At 41.5% G+C, this 19092-nt stretch overlaps 2 protein-coding genes across 2 annotated transcripts in view; one reads left to right on the forward strand and one right to left on the reverse strand.

Moving 5' to 3' along the window:
* Positions 1-2409: 2409 nt before the first annotated feature.
* LOC100685931 (TFIIA-alpha and beta-like factor) lies at positions 2410-3252 on the forward strand (the record flags this gene model as incomplete). The annotated part of the gene is given in 1 exon segment (XM_038588795.1): positions 2410-3252. A coding segment is annotated over 1 exon segment (843 nt), but the record flags the coding sequence as incomplete, so codon positions are not given.
* A 420-nt stretch (positions 3253-3672) lies between these two features.
* The window catches only part of AMER1 (APC membrane recruitment protein 1), a 63007-nt gene continuing 47587 nt past the window's right edge, over positions 3673-19092 (reverse strand). The window contains exons 2-3 of the transcript XR_005386288.1: positions 11716-12831; positions 3673-4587 (exon numbers count right to left, since the gene is read on the reverse strand). The gene's annotated coding sequence lies outside the window, so the exon portion shown is untranslated. The remainder of the gene's footprint in view (positions 4588-11715; positions 12832-19092) is intronic.

A 19092-nucleotide genomic window follows, 5' to 3' on the forward strand; every position in this document is an offset into this window, starting at 1 on the left:
TCAAGAGACCCAAGAATGGAGTGAGAAGCAGTATAGATCCAGCATTGACATAAAGTCTAGGATCCCTATGTCTACCACTTTGCATCCTTAGATAAGTATCAGTCTCTTCAGCTGTGAGACAGGGACAATAGCCACTGTCCTAACTGCTTCTGAGTATGGTAATGAGTACCATTTCTAGGCAGAAGCATAGTAAAATAGAGTGGTGATGAGATCAATAGAGCAGGGACACTGGGGAGATCAAATAAGATAATAGAAGTAAAAACACATAGGTATTCAACATGTCTATGTTTTCTTTCTTTCCTAGGAAGAAAACAGGGGAGACTTCTTATTTCCAGTTGACAAATGAAGGAAACCAAGAATCAAAGTGGTTAAATGACTTATCAAAAGTCACATACTCAATTAAGTAATAGAGCCAGGACTTTGAAACTAGGCATTTTGACGTCAATGTATTGTTCCTCATATAGCATGACCCAAATTCCTCATATCATATGGAAACAATGATGATAATAATAATGGCAATTATAATTAAAATAGTTTTGTAAGTATTTCTCTCTCTCTCTCTCTCTCTCTCTCTATATATATATATATATATATATATATATATATATAGCAATCTGCAAAGTATAAAGTCCTGTACAAATCTAAAGAATGCTTATTCCTCATCTTACTCCCTTAACTTTCATTCTACTAATTCTTACTAAGGTGTTAGCTAATAACAGACTTGAGGTACAATCCCTGTATGTGACATTTGCTTTTAATAACCAATGCAAATAATTAACAGGTATTGCACAATGATTCTTGGCCACACACTGTTACAAGTACTTATGTGAACAATCCTATAAGGTAGGCATTATTATCACCTGAATCTTAAAGATAGTCTCCAATGTATAGGGTAGTTATGTGGTGAAATGAACTCATACACGTAAATGGCTGAGAAGAGTGACTGAGCACTGTGTAAATGTTAAGTATTACAATTATTAGTATTACTCTCCCCATTATCCTAATTCAATGAGCAAAGCACAGAGAATTTACAGTCCCACTGACACTTGATAAACTTCCCAAATGAAGAGCTCTGAAGAAACCCCACCCTACCTTCTGACCTCATCCTCTTGAAGCTTCACCACTTCCTGGGCTACAAGTGCAGGCCTAGGTGTGACCAAAGCCAAATCTGGGCCAAAGCAGCTATAGTTTCAAGAGCCACTTAGCTCTGGAGAGTTGGATAAATAGGCCTTAAAGATAAAACACCCTGGATGAAGTCAGTCAAAGCCCAGTTTCCCTGAGAAATACAAAAGGATCTGAGCCATTCTGCTAGTCCATTTTCTTATAATGACCCATTGCAATCAGGTACCATTTTCTAGTTAGCAATGCATTGTTTTTATATCCATTATCTCAACTTAGCTTCATAGTAGACCTGAAAAGTGCCTGAGAGTAGGATGAGGATTTCCAGTTAGCAGAGAAGAATGTTAAAACCCAGAGGGAGAAGGGGGTTTGTCAGTAGAATTTGTGGCAGAGCCAACACTAGAACTCTCAGGTCCTCTTTACTTCCAGTTGTCTCTGTGTTGGGAAATTTTTTCCCTTCTTTGGGACTGTAAAATGTCCCAGTATAAAATGAAGTGATTGAACCAAAGATCAATGGTACCCTTAACCTACATCAATGACCCCTAATATTCAGCTTTTCCACTCCATTTTGCTTTTTCCCTGGACCCCAGTCCCTGTCTGCACAGGTGTTTATAACACTCAGAGGAAAGATAGCCAGCATCTCTCAGCAACCAGCAGAGGGCACAGGGAACCTGCCAAGGAAAGTTATTCTGAAACAAGCCACTGGGCAGCAAAGAATCTGCTGTTGCACCCAGAGAAACAATTAATGGCTTAGCTGGGAGGAAATAATTAGAGATAGGCAGGAAAGATCCTCAGGAATTATCTGGTGTAAATCCTCTGGTTCAGATGGAGAAACTGAGGCCCAGTGAGGGGAAGGATCTGTCTCAAGGTCACAAATCAAGTCAGGGGGAGAATTAAGACTAGATGCTAGTTTCCTGAACTTAGACTCTGCTCCTTCAACTGCATTAATCAACTGCTGCTACTTCACTGTCTTGAATTATTTCTCTGGCTGGAAATTATTCACCTAATAATTTGCCAAATCTCAATAATGACAACCGCTACCACTCTGTGGACGCCTATAACATCTCACAAATGGTGTTAGACTTGGAAACTTACATTTTCTGGCTTGTTTGAATCTCCACAACAGCCCTCTTAGGTGTGGAGTACTTTGTTCCATTTCACTGACTAGACGGTAAGTCACACTCAAGGCTTTGTGACTCCAAAGCCTGTGCCTTTAAAGAACCAACTTGGTATCTCTGCACGTTGTCCACACAGCGCCTTAGTAAGGTGTGACCATCTGTGACATGGTTCCTAGTGACCTCAAGCTCTAGTGCAAGCTTCACTTTTTCTGGATATCCTATTCATGTGCCAGCAGGTGTGACACTGCAGACTGCATCTGGTCACGTTTATAAAGCCAATGTACCAATTATGGTGACACAGACTTCTGGAAGAGCAAGTATTCTACATCCAATTCAGCAAGTATTTCAGCAGCTGGGGCAGCCTCCAATAATCCAGACCAGTGTTCCACAATTGAACCCATGTTCTCTCCACGCCACTACTGAAAAATCACAGAGAATAGAAACTGTGCTCCAGCAACCCACAATTCTTCATTCTGGGACAGTGGATAGGAAACATTTAGAAAATGCCACGAGTGATATATTTGCACCTCCTGCAAATGAGCGTGAAATCATGTCTGAAGCCTTGTAGAGTCAGCCGGAAAGTTCGCAGTACATCAGTCTTCCAGGTGTTGTGTTTCCTCCACAGGTCTCTCAGACAGATTCCCAAGTGGAGCCTGTGCTCAGTGTTTCAGGCAGCATGACTCAAAATCTGAATGGTAGGCCCTTCTCCACCAGCCAACAGGGGGCCCAGCACCGGCACATGTCTGATACTCAGCTTCATGTTCTTAAAAATAGGATGTTTGGATGTGATTCTATAAAGCAACAAAGAAATACAGAGGAGCCCAGCAGCCTACCTGTCTCAGAGAAGGATTCTAATTCTCAGATGGATTTAAGCATTCAGGTAATTGATGATATTAATGAAATAATTCAAATAGATGGAACCGGTGATACATTTTCCAATGATGAAATAGGAAGAACAAGAGATGTAGATGAGAACCTTGACATGCAGTACCAAATTGCAACTATTAGCTACTAGAGTCATTAGGTATGTTTGCTTGTTTACTGCTTGATTGGTCTTTAACACCACTGAAATTAAATTATCTTCCAATAATATTATTCCAATTTTTGTGTCCTTAAACCTTACCAAAAACTATAAATATAGAAAGAGAATGCTTGGGTGCCTGGGCTGCTCAGCCAGTTAAGTGTCTGCCTCTGGTTCAGGTTATGATCCCAGGGTCCTGGGATTGAGTCCCTCATCGGAGTCCCTGCTCAGTGGAGAGTCTATTTCTCCATCTGCCCTTCCCCTTGCTTGTGATCTCTCTCTCTCTCTCTCTCTCCCAATAAACAATAAAGTCTTTAAAAAAGAGAATGCTTGTAAACATATTAATATCCTTCTCCAAAAAAGCAGTCTTATTGCTTCTATCCTGATGGGGCCCAATTTTCTGAAAGTGGGATAGGAAAGATCACAAAACAAGAGGTTGATTGAGAACTATCAAGCTAGACCCCCTACCACCGCAGATAAGAATTGTAATTAACTTCTCCTAAAAATACTTTATTGTAAAATTATCTGTAGAAACTATAGCATACCCCCCCTTATGAAAACATTCTTAAGTTTCAAAGCCGGAAATTTCCTCATATTGTTTATGCAACATTCCTCCTACTATAATTCTAGCACCTGCTTGTCACCTCTCTAAATGAACCCTCTGAAAACTATAGTGAGCTAGATAAAAGCACTAGAGCTGGAGTCAAAAGCGAGATCTGAATCCAAATTTTCTCACAATGTGAATGACTTTGGACAAGTCACCCAACATCTCGGAGCTTGTTTCCTCACTGGTAAAAATGAGGGTAATCACTGCCACTTCACAAGGTTATTTTAAGAGTTAAACATAAACAGTGTACATGATAGCACCCTGCAAAATACTAGACATAAAGCTACCACTCAATGAATGTTGTAAGAGGAATGTTAATGGGCTGCCCACTGCCTACATTCTTCAGGTCGAATAACACAGTGTTGTTACCAGAAAGTGTCTAGGGATCTCTGAAACACCAAGACAACACCTTTCCCTCCATAAGGAAATTGAGGTCCAGCAAGATGAAAAGACTTGTCTCAAAGTTATACGGACAACAGGGCACAGAGCTGGGACATAAATCCAGGTCTCCTGACACTCTCCCCAGAGACTTTTCTTTTTACCAGTCTCTAGATTCATCTCCTCCTGGTGGAGGAGGGGAAGGTTGCAAAGCCAATAAAAATGTCCCCCAAACTAAGGAAAATAGTTGTCTTACGCATCATTAAATGATCCATATCACTTGGCTTCCATTTCCAGAACTTCAGTTTTGGTTCTAGGTTGAATTGAGGTGTGACTGCAGGAATCTGTCCAAGAAAAGACAAAAATTGCCCAGGGTTTTAGGATTAGTCAAGTCTCAGGCATCTGTCTGGTAGGAGTATTCTTTCTGCTATATTCCTGGTAAAAGGTGGGGTTGTGGGGAGGAGTTTAGATTGTGCATGGAGTTTAGCTGGCTTTGGGGTTTCTGAATGTTTCAAATGGTGATTTGGAAGAGCCAGCTTACACCTCACCTGAGTACTGGGAACTCCAGTGTAAGCCCTGCTGGCTTCACTCTCAGCCTTCACTGCACCTGTATCCAAGTTGGACTCCTTGGGCTGCCCTGCCTGGCTGTATCCCTTAGGCCCCTTGCAGGCCTCCTGCTCCTCTGTCTCACTAGGCTTTTCCTCTAGCTTCTCCATGATAGCATCAGTGGTGACCCTCCTGACACAGGTGCTCATCTCAAGGGATTGTCCAGGACTGTCACCTTCTTGAGGAAGCTGAACACAGTCTCAGTGTCTTTGTTGAGCTCTTTGGAGGAAGAGTGTTCCCTGGTGAAAGCACAACAGTAGTGGCTGCTGCAGCCATTCTGTGGCATCCTGGAAATCAAAGATAGTCAAAGCTAAGGCTGAGGCCAAGGCAGAAGTGGTAAGGGCCTAGCTTGGCATCTCCTTACCCACAATGCTAATTTTGAAAGTGCCTGAGGCCCGCAAGGCCTTGCGTTGGCAATGCAGGTACCTCCCAATGGCACTGTTCCACGGTACAGCCTCAGGGGCCTGGCAGGGAGGGTCAAGTGGATAGGAGGCCTGAGAGGTGGCACCTTTCAGAATGAAGCCTTCACTGCCACTGACAAAGTAAGCCTGATGGTGATGGCCCATCTGTGGCTCTTTTTTTTATTAAATTAATTTTTTATTGGTGTTCAATTTACCAACATACAGAATAACACCCAGTGCTCATCCCATCAAGTGCCCCCTTCAGTGCCCGTCACCCATTAATCCCCAACCCCCGCCCTCATCCCCTTCCAACCACCCCTAGTTTGTTTCCCAGAGTTAGGAGTCTTTATGTTCTGTCTCCCTTTCTGATATTTCCCACACATTTCTTCTCCCTTCCCTTATATTCCCTTTCACTATTATTTATATTCCCCAAATGAATGAGAACATAACTGTTTCTCCTTCTCCGATTGACTTACTTCACACAGCAAAATACCCTCCAGTTCCATCCACGTTGAAGCAAATGGTGGGTATTTGTCATTTCTAATGGCTGAGTAATATTCCATTGTATACGTAGACCACATCTTCTTTATCGATTCATCTTTCGATGGACACCGAGGCTCCTTCCACAGTTTGGCTATTGTGGACATTGCTGCTAGAAACATCGGGGTACAGGTGTCCCGGCATTTCATTGCATCTGAATCTTTGGGGTAAATCCCCAACAGTGCAATTGCTGGGTCGTAGGGCAGGTCTCTTTGAGGAACCTCCACACAGTTTTCCAGAGTGGCTGCACCAGTTCACATTCCCACCAACAGTGTAAGAGGGTTCCCTTGTCTCCACATCCTCACTAACATTTGTGGTTTCCTGCTTGTTAATTTTTCCCATTCTCACTGGAGTGAGGTGGTATCTCATTGTAGTTTTGATTTGTATTTCCTTGATGGCAAGTGATGCAGAGCATTTTCTCATGTGCTAGTGGCCATGTCTATGTCTTCCTCTGTGAGATTTCTGTTCGTGTATTTTGCCCATTTCATGATTGGATTGTTTGTTTCTTTGGTGTTGAGTTTAAAAAGTTCTTTATAGATCTTGGATACTAGCCCTTTATCTGACATGTCATTTGCAAATATCTTCTCCCATTCTGTAGGTTGTCTTTTAGTTTTGTTGACTGTATCCTTTGCTGTGCAACAGCTTCTTATCTTGATGAAGTCCCAATAGTTCATTTTTGCTTTTGTTTCTTTTGCCTTCGTGCATGTAACTTGCAAGAAGTTATTGTGGCTGAGTTCAAAAAGGGTGTTGCCTGTGTTCTCCTCTAGGATTTTGATGGAATCTTGTCGCACATTTAGAGCTTTCATCCATTTTGAGATTATCTTTGTGTATGGTGAAAGAGAGTGGTCTAGTTTCATTCTTCTGCATGTCCAATTTTCCCAGCACCATTTATTGAAGAGACTGTCTTTCTTCCAGTGGATAGTCTTTCCTCCTTTATCGAATATTAGTTGACCATAAAGATCAGGGTCTACTTCTGGGTTCTCTATTCTGTTCCATTGATCTATGTGTCTCTTTTTGTGCCAATACCACACTGTCTTGATGACCACAGCTTTGTAGTACAACCTGAAATCTGCCATTGTGATGCCCCCAGCTACGGTTTTCTTCTTTAATATGCCCCTGGCTATTCAGGGTCTTTTCTGATTCCACACAAATCTTAAAATAATTTGTTCCAACTCTCTGCAGAAAATTCATGGTATTTTTTTATAAATTTTTATTTATTTATGATAGTCACAGAGAGAGAGAGAGAGAGGCAGAGACACAGGCAGAGGGAGAAGCAGGCCCCATGCACCTGGAGCCCAACGTGGGATTCTATCCCAGGTCCCCAGGATCGCGCCCTGGGCCAAAGGCAGGCGCCAAACCGCTGCGCCACCCAGGGATCCCAAATTCATGGTATTTTGATAGGGATTGCATTAAACGTGTAAATTGCCCTGGGTAACATTGACATTTTCAGAATGTTGATTCTTCCAATCCATGAGCATGGAATATTTTTCCATCTCTTTGTGTCTTCCTCAATTTCTTTCAAAAGTGTTCTATAGTTTTTAGGGTATAGATCCTTTACTCTTTGGTTAGGTTTATTCCTAGGTATCTTATGCTTTTGGGTGCAATTGTAAATGGGATTGACTCCTTAATTTCCGTTTCCTCAGTCTCATTGTTAGTGTATAGAAATGTAACTGACTTCTGGGCATTGATTTTGTATCTTGCCACACTGCCAAATTGCTGTATGAGTTCTAGCAATCTTGGGGTGTAGTCTTTGGGTTTTCTATGTAGAGTATCATGTCATCCGCGAAGAGAGAGAGTTTGACTTCTTCTTTGCCAATTTGAATGCCTTTTATGTCTTTTTGTTGTCTGATTGCTGAGGCTAGGACTTCCAATACTATGATGAATAGCAGTGGTGAGAGTGGACATCCCTGTCTTGTTCCTGATCTTAGGGGAAAGGCTCCCAGTGTTTCCCCATTGAGAATGATATTTGCTGTGGGCTTTTCGTAGATGGCTTTTAAGATGTCGAGGAAAGTTCCCTCTATCCCTACACTCTGAAGAGTTTTGATCAGGAATGGATGCTGTATTTTGTCAAATGCTTTCTCTGCATCTAATGAGAGGATCATATGGTTCTTGGGTTTTCTCTTGCTGATATGATGAATCACATTGATTGTTTTACGAGTGTTGAACCAGCCTTGTGTCCCGGGGATAAATCCTATTTGGTCTTGGTGAATAATTTTCTTAATGTACTGTTGGATCCTATTGGCTAGTATCTTGTTGAGAATTTTTGCATCCATGTTCATCAGGGATATTGGTCTGTAATTCTCCTTTTTGGTGGGGTCTTTGTCTGGTTTTGGAATTAAGGTGATGCTGGCCTCATAGAACAAATTTGGAAGTACTCCATCTCTTTCTATCTTTCCAAACAGCTTTAGTAGAATAGGTATGATTTCTTCTTTAAACGTTTGATAGAATTCCCCTGGGAAGCCATCTGGCCCTGGACTCTTGTGTCTTGGGAGGTTTTTCAGGACTGCTTCAATTTCCTCCCTGGTTATTGGCCTGTTCAGGTTTTCTATTTCTTCCAGTTCCAGTTTTGGTAGTTTGTGGCTTTCCAGGAATGTGTCCATTTCTTCTAGATTGCCTAATTTATTGGCGTATAGCTGTTCATAATATGTTTTTAAAATCGTTTGTATTTCCTTGGTGTTGGTAGTGATCTCTCCTTTCTCATTCATGATTTTATTAATTTGAGTCTTCTCTCTATTCTTTTTAATTAGGTTGGCTAATGGTTTATCTATGTTATTAATTCTTTCAAAGAACCAACTCCTGGTTCTGTTGATCTGTTCCACAGTTCTTCTGGTCTCGATTTCGTTGAGTTCTGCTCGAATCTTTATTAACTGCCTTCTTCTGCTGGGTGTACGGTCCATCTGCTGTTTTTTCTCTAGCTCCTTTAGGTGTAAGGTTAGCTTTTGTATTTGAGTTCTTTCCAGTTTTTGAATGGATGCTTGTATTGCGATGTATTTCCCCCTCAGGACTGCTTTTACTGCATCCAAAGATTTTGATCGGTTGTATCTTCATTCTCATTAGTTTCCATGAATCTTTTTAATTCTTCCTTAATATCCTAATATCTTTTAGCAGGATGGTCCTTAACCTCCACGTGTTTGAGGTCCTTCCAAACTTCTTGTTGTGATTTAGTTCTAATTTCAAGGCATTATGGTCTGAGAATATGCAGGGGACGATCCCAATCTTTTGGTATCGGTTCAGACCCGATTTGTGACCCAGTATGTGGTCTATTCTGGAGAAAGTTCCATGTGCACTTGAGAAGAATGTGTATTCAGTTGAGTTTGGATGTAAAGTTCTGTAGATATCTGTGAAATCCATCTGGTGCAGTGTATCATTTAAAGCTCTTGTTTCTTTGGAGATGTTGTGCTTAGAAGACCTATCGAGGGTAGAGAGAGCTAGATTGAAGTTAACAAGTATAAGTGTATTATTATCTAAGTATGTCTTAACTTTGGTTATTAATTGGTTTAAATATTTGGCAGCTCCCACATTTGGGGCATATATATTGAAGATTGTTAAGTCCTCTTGTTGGATAGATCCTTTAAGTATGAGATAGTGTCCCTCTTCATCTCTCACTACAGTCTTCGGGGTAAATTTTAGTTTATCTGATATAAGGATGGCTACCCCTGCTTTCTTTTGAGGACCATTTGAATGGTAAATGGTTCTCCAACCTTTTATTTTCAGGCTGTAGGTGTCCTTCTGTCTAAAATGAGTCTCTCGTAGACAGCAAATAGATGGGTCCTGCTTTTTTATCCAGTCTGAAGCCCTGTGCCTTTTGATGGGGTCATTAAGCCCGTTCACGTTCAGAGTTACTATTGACAGATATGAGTTTAGTTTCATCATGATATCTTTTCAGTCCTTGTTTTTGTGGATTGTTCCACTGAACTTCTTCTTAAAGGGGAATTTTAAGAGTCCCCCTTAAAATTTCTTCCAGTGCTGGTTTGGAGGTCACATAATCTTTCAGTTCCTGTCTGTCTTGGAAGCTCTTTATCTCTCCTTCTATTCTGAATGAGAGCCTTGCTGGATAAAGTATTCTTAGCTGCTTGTTCTTTTCATTTAGGACCCTGAATATATCCTGCCAGCCCTTTCTGGCCTGCCAGGTCTCTGTGGAGAGGTCTGCTGTTAATCTTATATTCCTCCCCATATAAGTTAGGGATCGCTTGTCTCTTGCTGCTTTAAGGATCTTCTCTTTATTTTTGGAATTTGCAAGTTTCACTATTAAATGTCAAAGTGTTGAATGGTTTTTATTGATTTTAGGGGGGGATCTCTCTATTTCCTGGATCTGAATGCCTGTTTCCCTTCCCAGTTGGGGAAAGTTTTCAGCTATGATTTGTTCAAATATATATTCTGGACCTCTGTCCCTTTTGGTGCCCTCGGGAACCCCAATTAAACGTAGATTTTTCTTCCTCAGGCTGTCACTTATTTCCCTTAATCTATCCTAATGGTCTTTTAATTTTTTGTCTCTTTTTTCCTCAGTTTCACTCTTTGCCATGAACTTGTCTTCTATGTCACTCACTCGTTCTACCTCGTTAACCCTTGTCGTTATGACCTCTAGTTTGGATTGCATCTCATTTAATTGATTTTTAATTTCTGCCTGATTAGATCTAAATTCTGCAGTCATGAAGTCTTTTGAGTCCTTTATGTTTTTTCGAGAGCCACCAGTAGCTTTATAATAGTGCTTCTGAATTGGCTTTCTGACATTGAATCGTAATCCAGATTTTGTAACTCTGTGGGAGAGAGGACTATTTCTGATTCTTTCTTTTGAGGTGAGGTTTTACTTCTAGTCATTTTGCTCTGTGCAGAGTGGCCAAAAACAAGTTGTATTGGGAAAAGGAGAAAAAGAGAGAAGAGAAAGAAGGAAATAAAAAGAAAAAAAGAAAGAAAGAAGAAAGGAAAAAGGAAAAACAGCAGGAGGCAATCAAACAGAAATCAGAAAACAAAAAATAAGGGGGAGTATCCTCTGATTCTGTATACTGTAAATCCCTCGACTTCCCCTGGAACTTTCCAGTGCTGCTTGGTCAATATTTTGTTTTTCCCCTGTTGTTCTAGTTTGTATTCTGGGGGAGGGGCCTGCTGTGCTGATTTTCAGGTGTTAGCACTTGGGGGAGCTGCTCAACCCCTGCCTGATGCAGGGCTCAGTGAAAGATGTTTAAGCTGTTTATAGGGTGAGGCCACTGTGAGCCTCTGTGGGGGTTGTTTACCCTGTGAGGCCCCAGAGAAACGATAACAGTGGTGGTGGCCAGCTCTCGAGCCCTGGATTCAGCTCCTGCAGTAACTACAGAGCTCTCAGTCTGCAGGGGCCTGGATGCTCTGGGGGCACAGCCGCTGATCTGCTGAGCTTGGGGCAGGAGTGTCCTTGCTGTCCTGTGCTCTCCTGGCTTCTGCCTGTCCCGGGGGGAGCACCGGATCCTGGCCTGTGTCCCCGGCACCCTGTGCTCCTGGGCCTGTGCTGTTGCATTCGCGCTCCCGGCCAAGCAGCCCCTTCCTTGCAGAGCCTCTGCCGTAGCTGCCTCCGAGCTGCTCCGGGGGCCGCGCAGCCCCCTCCGCGGAGCCACCCCAAGCTGCTCCCGGGTCCAGCCAGGCACGCTGTAGCCCTTTAGGGAGCTCGGCCGCGGGGTGTTGCGTGCTCTCCCCGGGGCGCAGGTGCTCTGTTAATGCCCCTGGGAACCTGAGGGCATCCCCGCCCCTCCTGGGGTCCTGCTCTAACTCCCTCCGAGTGCCCTTCCGTCTGGGAAGATTGGTGAAACTCCTGCTTCTCCAGGCGGGACTTCCCTGTCCTGGGGGCACTCGCCCTGGCCTTAGCCCGGCTCCTCGCAGGGCCCCTCCCCGTTGGATGCTTTTTGTTTCTTTATTCCACCCCCCCCCCCCCCCCCCCCCCCCCCCCCGTCTTCCTACCTTGATAGAAGCATGAACTCTTCTCACTGTAGTATTCCAGCTGTTCTCTCTTTAAATCTCAGGCCGAATTCGTAGATTTTCAGGATTATTTGAAGGTTATCTAGGTAATTTGGTGGGGACAAGTGACTTGGGGACCCTACTCTTCAGCCATCTTGCCCCGCCTCTCCCATCTGTGGCTCTTTCTGGGAAAATGTCCTCCACTTGTGGGCCACCTCAGCCACAGTGCTGAAGAACTTGATAACACCACCAAAGGGCATGGCCTTGTCTTCTCCTCATTGCACACTTCTACATGCCCTTCCAAGGTGGGGCCCTTGATGGGAGACTTGAATTCCTGAATTCTGGGGTCTCCATATATATATGGGAGGCCTCCTGGTCCCCAGGGAACATGCTTTTCATGTAGCTCCTGGCTTGCCTGCTGCCATTGTACTGTTCAGGATCCTCTTCCTCCCAAAAGTCTTCTTCCCCTTGGATGCCAAAGTCATCAAAGGCTAGCACTTTTTGATTTACCTTCTTGGGGGGTGTGCACCAGCCTCTTCATACCTGCAAGGAAGGGCTCCAAGTCCTCAATGTGGCCTACATAAGAATGGCAGAAGGGCTTCATGAACTCCTCTGCCTTCCTCATCCAGTAGGTACCTGAGGCTTTTTGGGGTTCCTGGGCCTTGCTATTCCTAGGGGAGTATTCTTAGAGGCTACAGTTGAAGGCTTCAGCCTTTTCAATGACTTCAGTTCATCTAGTAATGTGATTTTGGTTTTCAATTCTGATGGCCTGGAGGTGTTTCTTAGTAAGATCATAGACTGGGGTCACTTCCCCTGATTGGAGGGCCCTTTTCTGCGACTCACAAAATTCCAGATCTTGCTGGCTTTGGTTTTCTTATTATTCTGACCACTCTCTTCCCTGAGACTCAAGTCACCCTGGTCACACTATTCAGATTCCTCCAACTCTTCCTCCCCAGCCAGGCCTTCTGTATCAGAGTGACCTAAAAAGACCTGAACCAAGTAACCATTGGGCATCAGCTTAGAAAGAGAGGCAGTCTGGCAGCTTCTGAGAGTCTCCATGATCAGAGCAGGGGATGGCGGTGCCAAGGCACAAAGAGAGGTCTGGCCAGTTATTTCCAGCTGAAAGGGAGAAAGAGAGGAAAGATAGATTAGACAAAGCCATAAACAAGGTTCTATATAGATTTGTCATGATCAAATGCACAGAATATACATTGTAACCACTGTGCCATCAAATATTTAGGACCTTTACAAAGCAAAACTTAATTTGGACCCCACTAGTTTAGGATTGAAGGAGATCACAGCTTATCCTTTGTACCCAGAAAAGCTTTGATTCCTACTTAAATGCAAATGTACTTGAGAGGGAAAATAACTTAAAGCTATTATTATCAGATCTTCACAACTGAGCAAATATATATATAAATATTTAAAATATATATTAAATATATATTTAAAATATTAATATATGTATATATTTATATAAATATAATTATTTTAAATATATATAAATATTATATATATATATATATATTTAAAGCCAAGAAAAATAAAGAAAAGAAACTGAAAGGTAACTCAGAAGCACATTACTTTGATCCCCTCATTTTACAGAAAGGCACTGGAGATCCACCAAAGACACTGCTCTTGCCTAAGCCACGAAGCCAAGAGAGCAGAAGATAGAGATCCATCTCTAATTTGCTCCTACATTCACTCAGGAAGGCAGCAAGTAGTGAGTTTTCCTGCCAGATCATCTGCTTAGCACTAACAATTCAGCTAGATCCTGGACATCACTAATATGAAACAGACACACACAGCTAGTTACCCAAGCTCACAGGCTACTGGGAGACACTGGTGGGCATAAACAATTGCCATACAGCCTGATAAGTGCTCTAATAGATGTATGCATAAGGGTAGTGGAAGCTTAGAGGAAAGGAGGGAGGAAACAGTAGACTGAAAGGAAGTGTGGGCTGGAGATATATGGAGAGCTAGATTAATAAATTAGACCCATGTTAAAATAGAAAGTCAGTTATATGTCCAAACTTAAGGATATAAGAGCCACAGATAAACTTCGATTCCACAGTCTTCTTTGAGAGGTCAAAGTCTTTCAAACACAACTTTGCTATGAACTAACTGGTCCAGAGCTCAACAGCACGTGGGAATGTTTAACAGGGGTTGGTGATCAGGGACACGTTTCCTTGGTGCTGCTTTGACAATGTTGTCCACATGCAGAATCACCTCCAAGACACAGCGAAAAGCCATTTAAAAAATATCATGACGTCGGGATCCCTGGGTGGCTCAGCAATTTAGCGTCTGCCTTTGGCCCAGGGCCTGATCCTGGAGACCTGGGATCGAGTCCTGCATCTGGCTCCCTGCATGGAGCCTGCTTCTCTCTCTGCCTGTGTCTCTGCCTCTCTCTCTCTGTGTCTCTCATAAATAAATAAATAAAATATTAAAAATCTAAAAAAACCTGCAAATATAAATTCAAAATGGATGAAATATCTAAATATGACAGTATGGAATCCTATAAGTATGGAGCCAGGAATCCATCAAAATCCTACAGGAAAACACACACAACAATCTCTATGACATTAGCCACAGCAACTTCTTACTACACACATCTCCAGAGGCAAGGGAAACAAAAACAAAAATGAACTATTAAGACTTCATCAGGATAAAAAGCTTTTGCACAGCAAAGGAAACAGTCAACAAAGCAAAAAGGTAATCTATGGAATGGGAGAAGATATTTGCAAATGACTTATTAGATAGAGGGCTGGTATCCAAAACCTAGAAAGAATATATCACCGTAACCCAATATTCATAGCAGCTATGTCCACAATAGCCAAACTGTGGAAGGAGCCATGATATCCTTCTACAGATGAATGTATACAGGAGATGTGGTATACATATACAATGGAATATTACTCAGACATCAGAAGAGGTGAATACCCATCATTTGTTTCAACGTGGATGGAACTGGAGGGAATTATGCTGAGTGAAATAAGTCAATCGGAGAAGGACATTATCCTATGGTTTCACTCACACGTGGGATATAAGAAATAGTGAAGGGGATTTTAAAGGAAAGGAGGGGAACTGAGTGGGAAAAATTAGAGAGGGAGACAAAACCATGGCAGACTCCTAACTCTGGGAAAAAACAAAGAGTTATAGAAGGAAAGGTGGGTAGCAGGATGGGGTGACGGGCACTGAGGAAGGCACTTGATGGCATGAGCACTGGGTGTTATACTATATGTTGGCAAATTGAATTTAAATTTTAAAAAGTTAAAAAAAAGAAACTACAAACACAAAAAAATGGTGTAGGAATAAATGAATATCTGCATGCAAATAAGGAAACTGAAACAACCTAGACATAGAACTTATGACTTTCACAAAAGTTAGCTCAAAATATATTATAGGTATAATATAAAATTTCAAAAGTATAAAAGTCCCAGAAGATATCAGAAATATTAACATGATCTTGAGTTTGTCAGTGACATTTTATTTTTTAAACTTTTTAAAATTTAAATTCAATTTAGGTAACATACAGTTTATTATTAGTTTCAGGGATAGACTTTTGTGATTCATTATCAGTTGCACATAACACACAGTGCTCATTACATCAATTTCCATCCTTAAAGCCCATAACCCAGTTATCCCATCTCCTTATCCACATTCTCTCCAGCAACCCTCAGTTTGTTTCCTGGTTAAGTGTCTCTTACAGTTTGTCTCCCTGTTTTTATCTTATTTTACTTTTCCTTCCTTTCCCCTATTTCATCTTTTTTGTTTCTTAAATTGCACATATGAGTATTTGTCTTTCCCTAATTAACTTATTTCGATTAGCGTAATATCCTCTAGTTCCATCCACATCATTGCAATTGGCAAGATTTCATTCCTTTTGATGCTGAGTAATATACTGTTTTCCAAAGTGGCTGCACCAGTATGCATTCTCAGCAACATTGTAAGAAGGTTCTCTTTTCTCTGCATCCTTGACAACATCTGTTTCATAAGTTGTTCATTTTAGCCATTCTGACCAGTGTGAGGTGGTATCTCATTGTAGTTTTGATTTGTATTTCCCTAATATCGAGTGATGTTGAGGATCTTTTCGAGTCTGTTGGCCATTTGTATGTCTTCTTTGGAGTAATGTCTGTTCATGTCTTCTTGGCAGTGACATTTTATTTATTTTTTAATTTATTTTTTATTGGTGTTCAATTTGCCAACATACAGAATAATAATACCCAGTTCTCATCCCATCAAGTACCCCCTCAGTGCCCATCACCCAGTCACCCCCACTCCCCCACCCACCGCCCTTTATACCACCCCTAGTTCGTTTCCCAGAGTTAGGAGTCTCTCATGTTCTGTCTCCCTTTCTGATATTTCCCACCCATTTCTTCTCCTTTCCCCTTTATTCCCTTTCACTATGTTTTAGAGTCCTCAAATGAATGAGACCATATAATGTTTGTGCTTCTCCGATTGACTTATTTCACTCAGCATAATACCCTCCAATTCCATCCATGTCGAAGCAAATGGTGGGTATTTGTCATTTCTAATGGCTGAATAATATTCCATTGTATACAAAGACCACATCTACTTTATCCATTCATCTTTCGATGGACACCGAGACTCCTTCCACAGTTTGGCTATTGTGAATATCGCTTCTATAAACATTGGGGTGTAGGTGTCCTGGTGTTTCACTGCATCTGTATCTTTGGGGTAAATCCCCAGCAGTGCAATTGCTATGTCGTAGGACAGATCTATTTTTAACTCTTTGAGGAACCTTAACACAGTTTTCCAGAGTGGCTGCACCAGTTCACATTCCCACCAACAGTGCAAGAGGGTTCCCCTTTCTCCACATCCTCTCCAACATTTGTGGTTTCCTGCCTTGTTAATTTTCCCCATTCTCACTGGGGTGAGGTGGTATCTCATTGTGGTTTTGATTTGTATTTCCCTGATGGCAAGTGATGTGGAGCATTTTCTCATGTGCTTGTTGGCCATGTCTATGTCTCCCTCTGTGAGATTTCTGTTCATGTCTTTTACCCATTTCATGATTGGATTGTTTGTTTCTTTGCTGTTGAGTTTAATAAGTTCTTTATAGATCTTGCATACTAGCCCTTTATCTGATACGTCATTTGCAAATATCTTCTCCCATTCTGTAGGTTGTCTTTTACTTTTGTTGACTATTTCTTTTACTGTGCAGAAGCTTCTTATCTTGATGAAGTCCCAATAGTTCATTTTTGCTTTTGTTTCTCTTGCCTTCATGGATGTATCTTGCAAGAAGTTACTGTCGCTGAGTTCAAAAAGGGTGTTGCCTGTGTTCTCCTCTACGATTTTGATGGAATCTTGTCTCATATTAAGACCTTTCATCCGGGATCCCTGGGTGGCGTAGCGGTTTGGCGCCTGCCTTTGGCCCAGGGCGTGATCCTGGAGACCCGGGATTGAATCCCACGTCGGGCTCCCAGTGCATGGAGCCTGCTTCTCCCTCTGCCTATGTCTCTGCCTCTCTCTCTCTCTCTTTGTGTGTGACTATCATAAATAAATAAAAATTAAAAAAAAGATCTTTCATCCATTTTGAGTTTATCTTTGTGTATGGTGCAAGAGAGTGGTCTAGTTTCATTCTTCTGCATGTGGGTGTCCAATTTTCCCAGCACCATTTATTGAAGAGACTGTCTTTTTTCCAGTGGGTAGTCTTTCCTCCTTTGTCGAATATTCATTGACCATAAAGTTGAGGGTCCACTTCTGGATTCTCTATTCTGTTCCATTGATCTATGTGTCTGTTTTTGTGCCAGGACCACACTGTCTTGATGACCACAGCTTTGTAGTACAACCTGAAATCTGGCATTGTGATGCCCCCAGCTCTGGTTTTATTTTTTAATATTCCCCTGGCTATTTGGGGTCTTTTCTGATTCCACACAAATCTTAAAACAGTTTGTTCCAACACTCTGAAGAAAGTCTGTGGTATTTTGATAGGCAGTGACATTTTAGATCCAACAGTAAAATCATGGTCCATGAAAGAAAAAAGTTAGATTTTATTACAATGAAAACATCTGCTCAGTGAAATAACTGTTAAGAGAATAAACAGTGAAGCTGCAACTGGAAGACAGTATCTGTAAAACATATATCTGATAAAGTCCTGGTTTCCAAAATATATAAAGAACTCTTAAAACTCAGCAACAAGAAAAGAAACAACACATTTTTTTTAAAAATGAGGACAAGTTCTGAACAGACACCTCTCCAAAGAAGACATACAAGTGGCAGATAAGCATATGAAGAAATGCTTAACATTATATATTATTAGGGAATTACAAATTACAACAATGAGATACCACTATACACCTTTTAGAATGGTTAAAATCCCAAATGCAACACCAAATTCTAGTAAGGATATGGAAGAATAGGAAGTCTTATCCATTGCTGATGGAAATACAAAATGATGTTGCAAAAAATGATACAGGACAATTTGGCAATTTATTGCAAAACTAAACATACTCATATATAATTCAGCAATCATGTTCTATGGTATTTCCTACATTTAACTGTAAAGTTATACCCACACAAAAATTTGTACACATGTCTTTTTAAAAAATATTTTATTTATTCATTCATGAGGGACACACACACACACACACAGAGAGAGGCAGAGACACAGGCAGAGGGAGAAAAAGGCTCCACACACGGAGCCCAATGTGGGACTCGATCTGGGGTCCTCAGGATCACACCCTGGGCAGAAGGCAGCGCTAAACTGCTGAGCCACCCGGGCTGCCCTGTACACATGTATTTATCACAGTTTTATTCATGTTCACAGTTTACCATTTCCTTTAGTTTTTGTTTGTTCTGGAAACATTTTATCTCTCCTATTTTGAATAACAGCCTTGCTGGATAAAATATTCTTAGCTGCATATTTCCCCTATTTACCATGTTGAATAACATGGCATGAGCCTGTTCTTTGGGCTGGCAGGTCTCTATGGACAGGGCTGCTTCTAGCCTTATGTGGCTACCCTTGTAGGTTAAGAACCTCTTGTCCTGAGGGCCTTATGCTTTCAGAATTTTCGCTTTATCTCTGAAATTTGCAAGCTTCACTATTATGTGTTGTCATGTTGTCCTATTTTTATTGATTTTGAAGGAGTTTCTCTCTTCTTCCTGGACTGGAAAACCTGTTTCCTTCCTCAGATTAGGGAAGTTTTCAGCTGTATTTTATTCATATAAACCTTCTTTCATTCTCTCCCACTCTTCATTTGCTGAGACTCCTATTATATGGATATTATTTTGCTTTATTAAATAATTGAGTTCTGTAGGTCTCCCTCAGTGAGCTAGTAGTTTCTTTTTCTCTTCTTTTCAACTTCCTTATTTCCCATCATTTTATCTTCTATATCACTGATTCTCCTTTCTGCTTTGTTC

Source organism: Canis lupus, chromosome X (genome assembly GCF_011100685.1).
Source record: "Canis lupus familiaris isolate Mischka breed German Shepherd chromosome X, alternate assembly UU_Cfam_GSD_1.0, whole genome shotgun sequence".
In the NCBI taxonomy this organism is placed as follows: domain Eukaryota; kingdom Metazoa; phylum Chordata; class Mammalia; order Carnivora; family Canidae; genus Canis; species Canis lupus.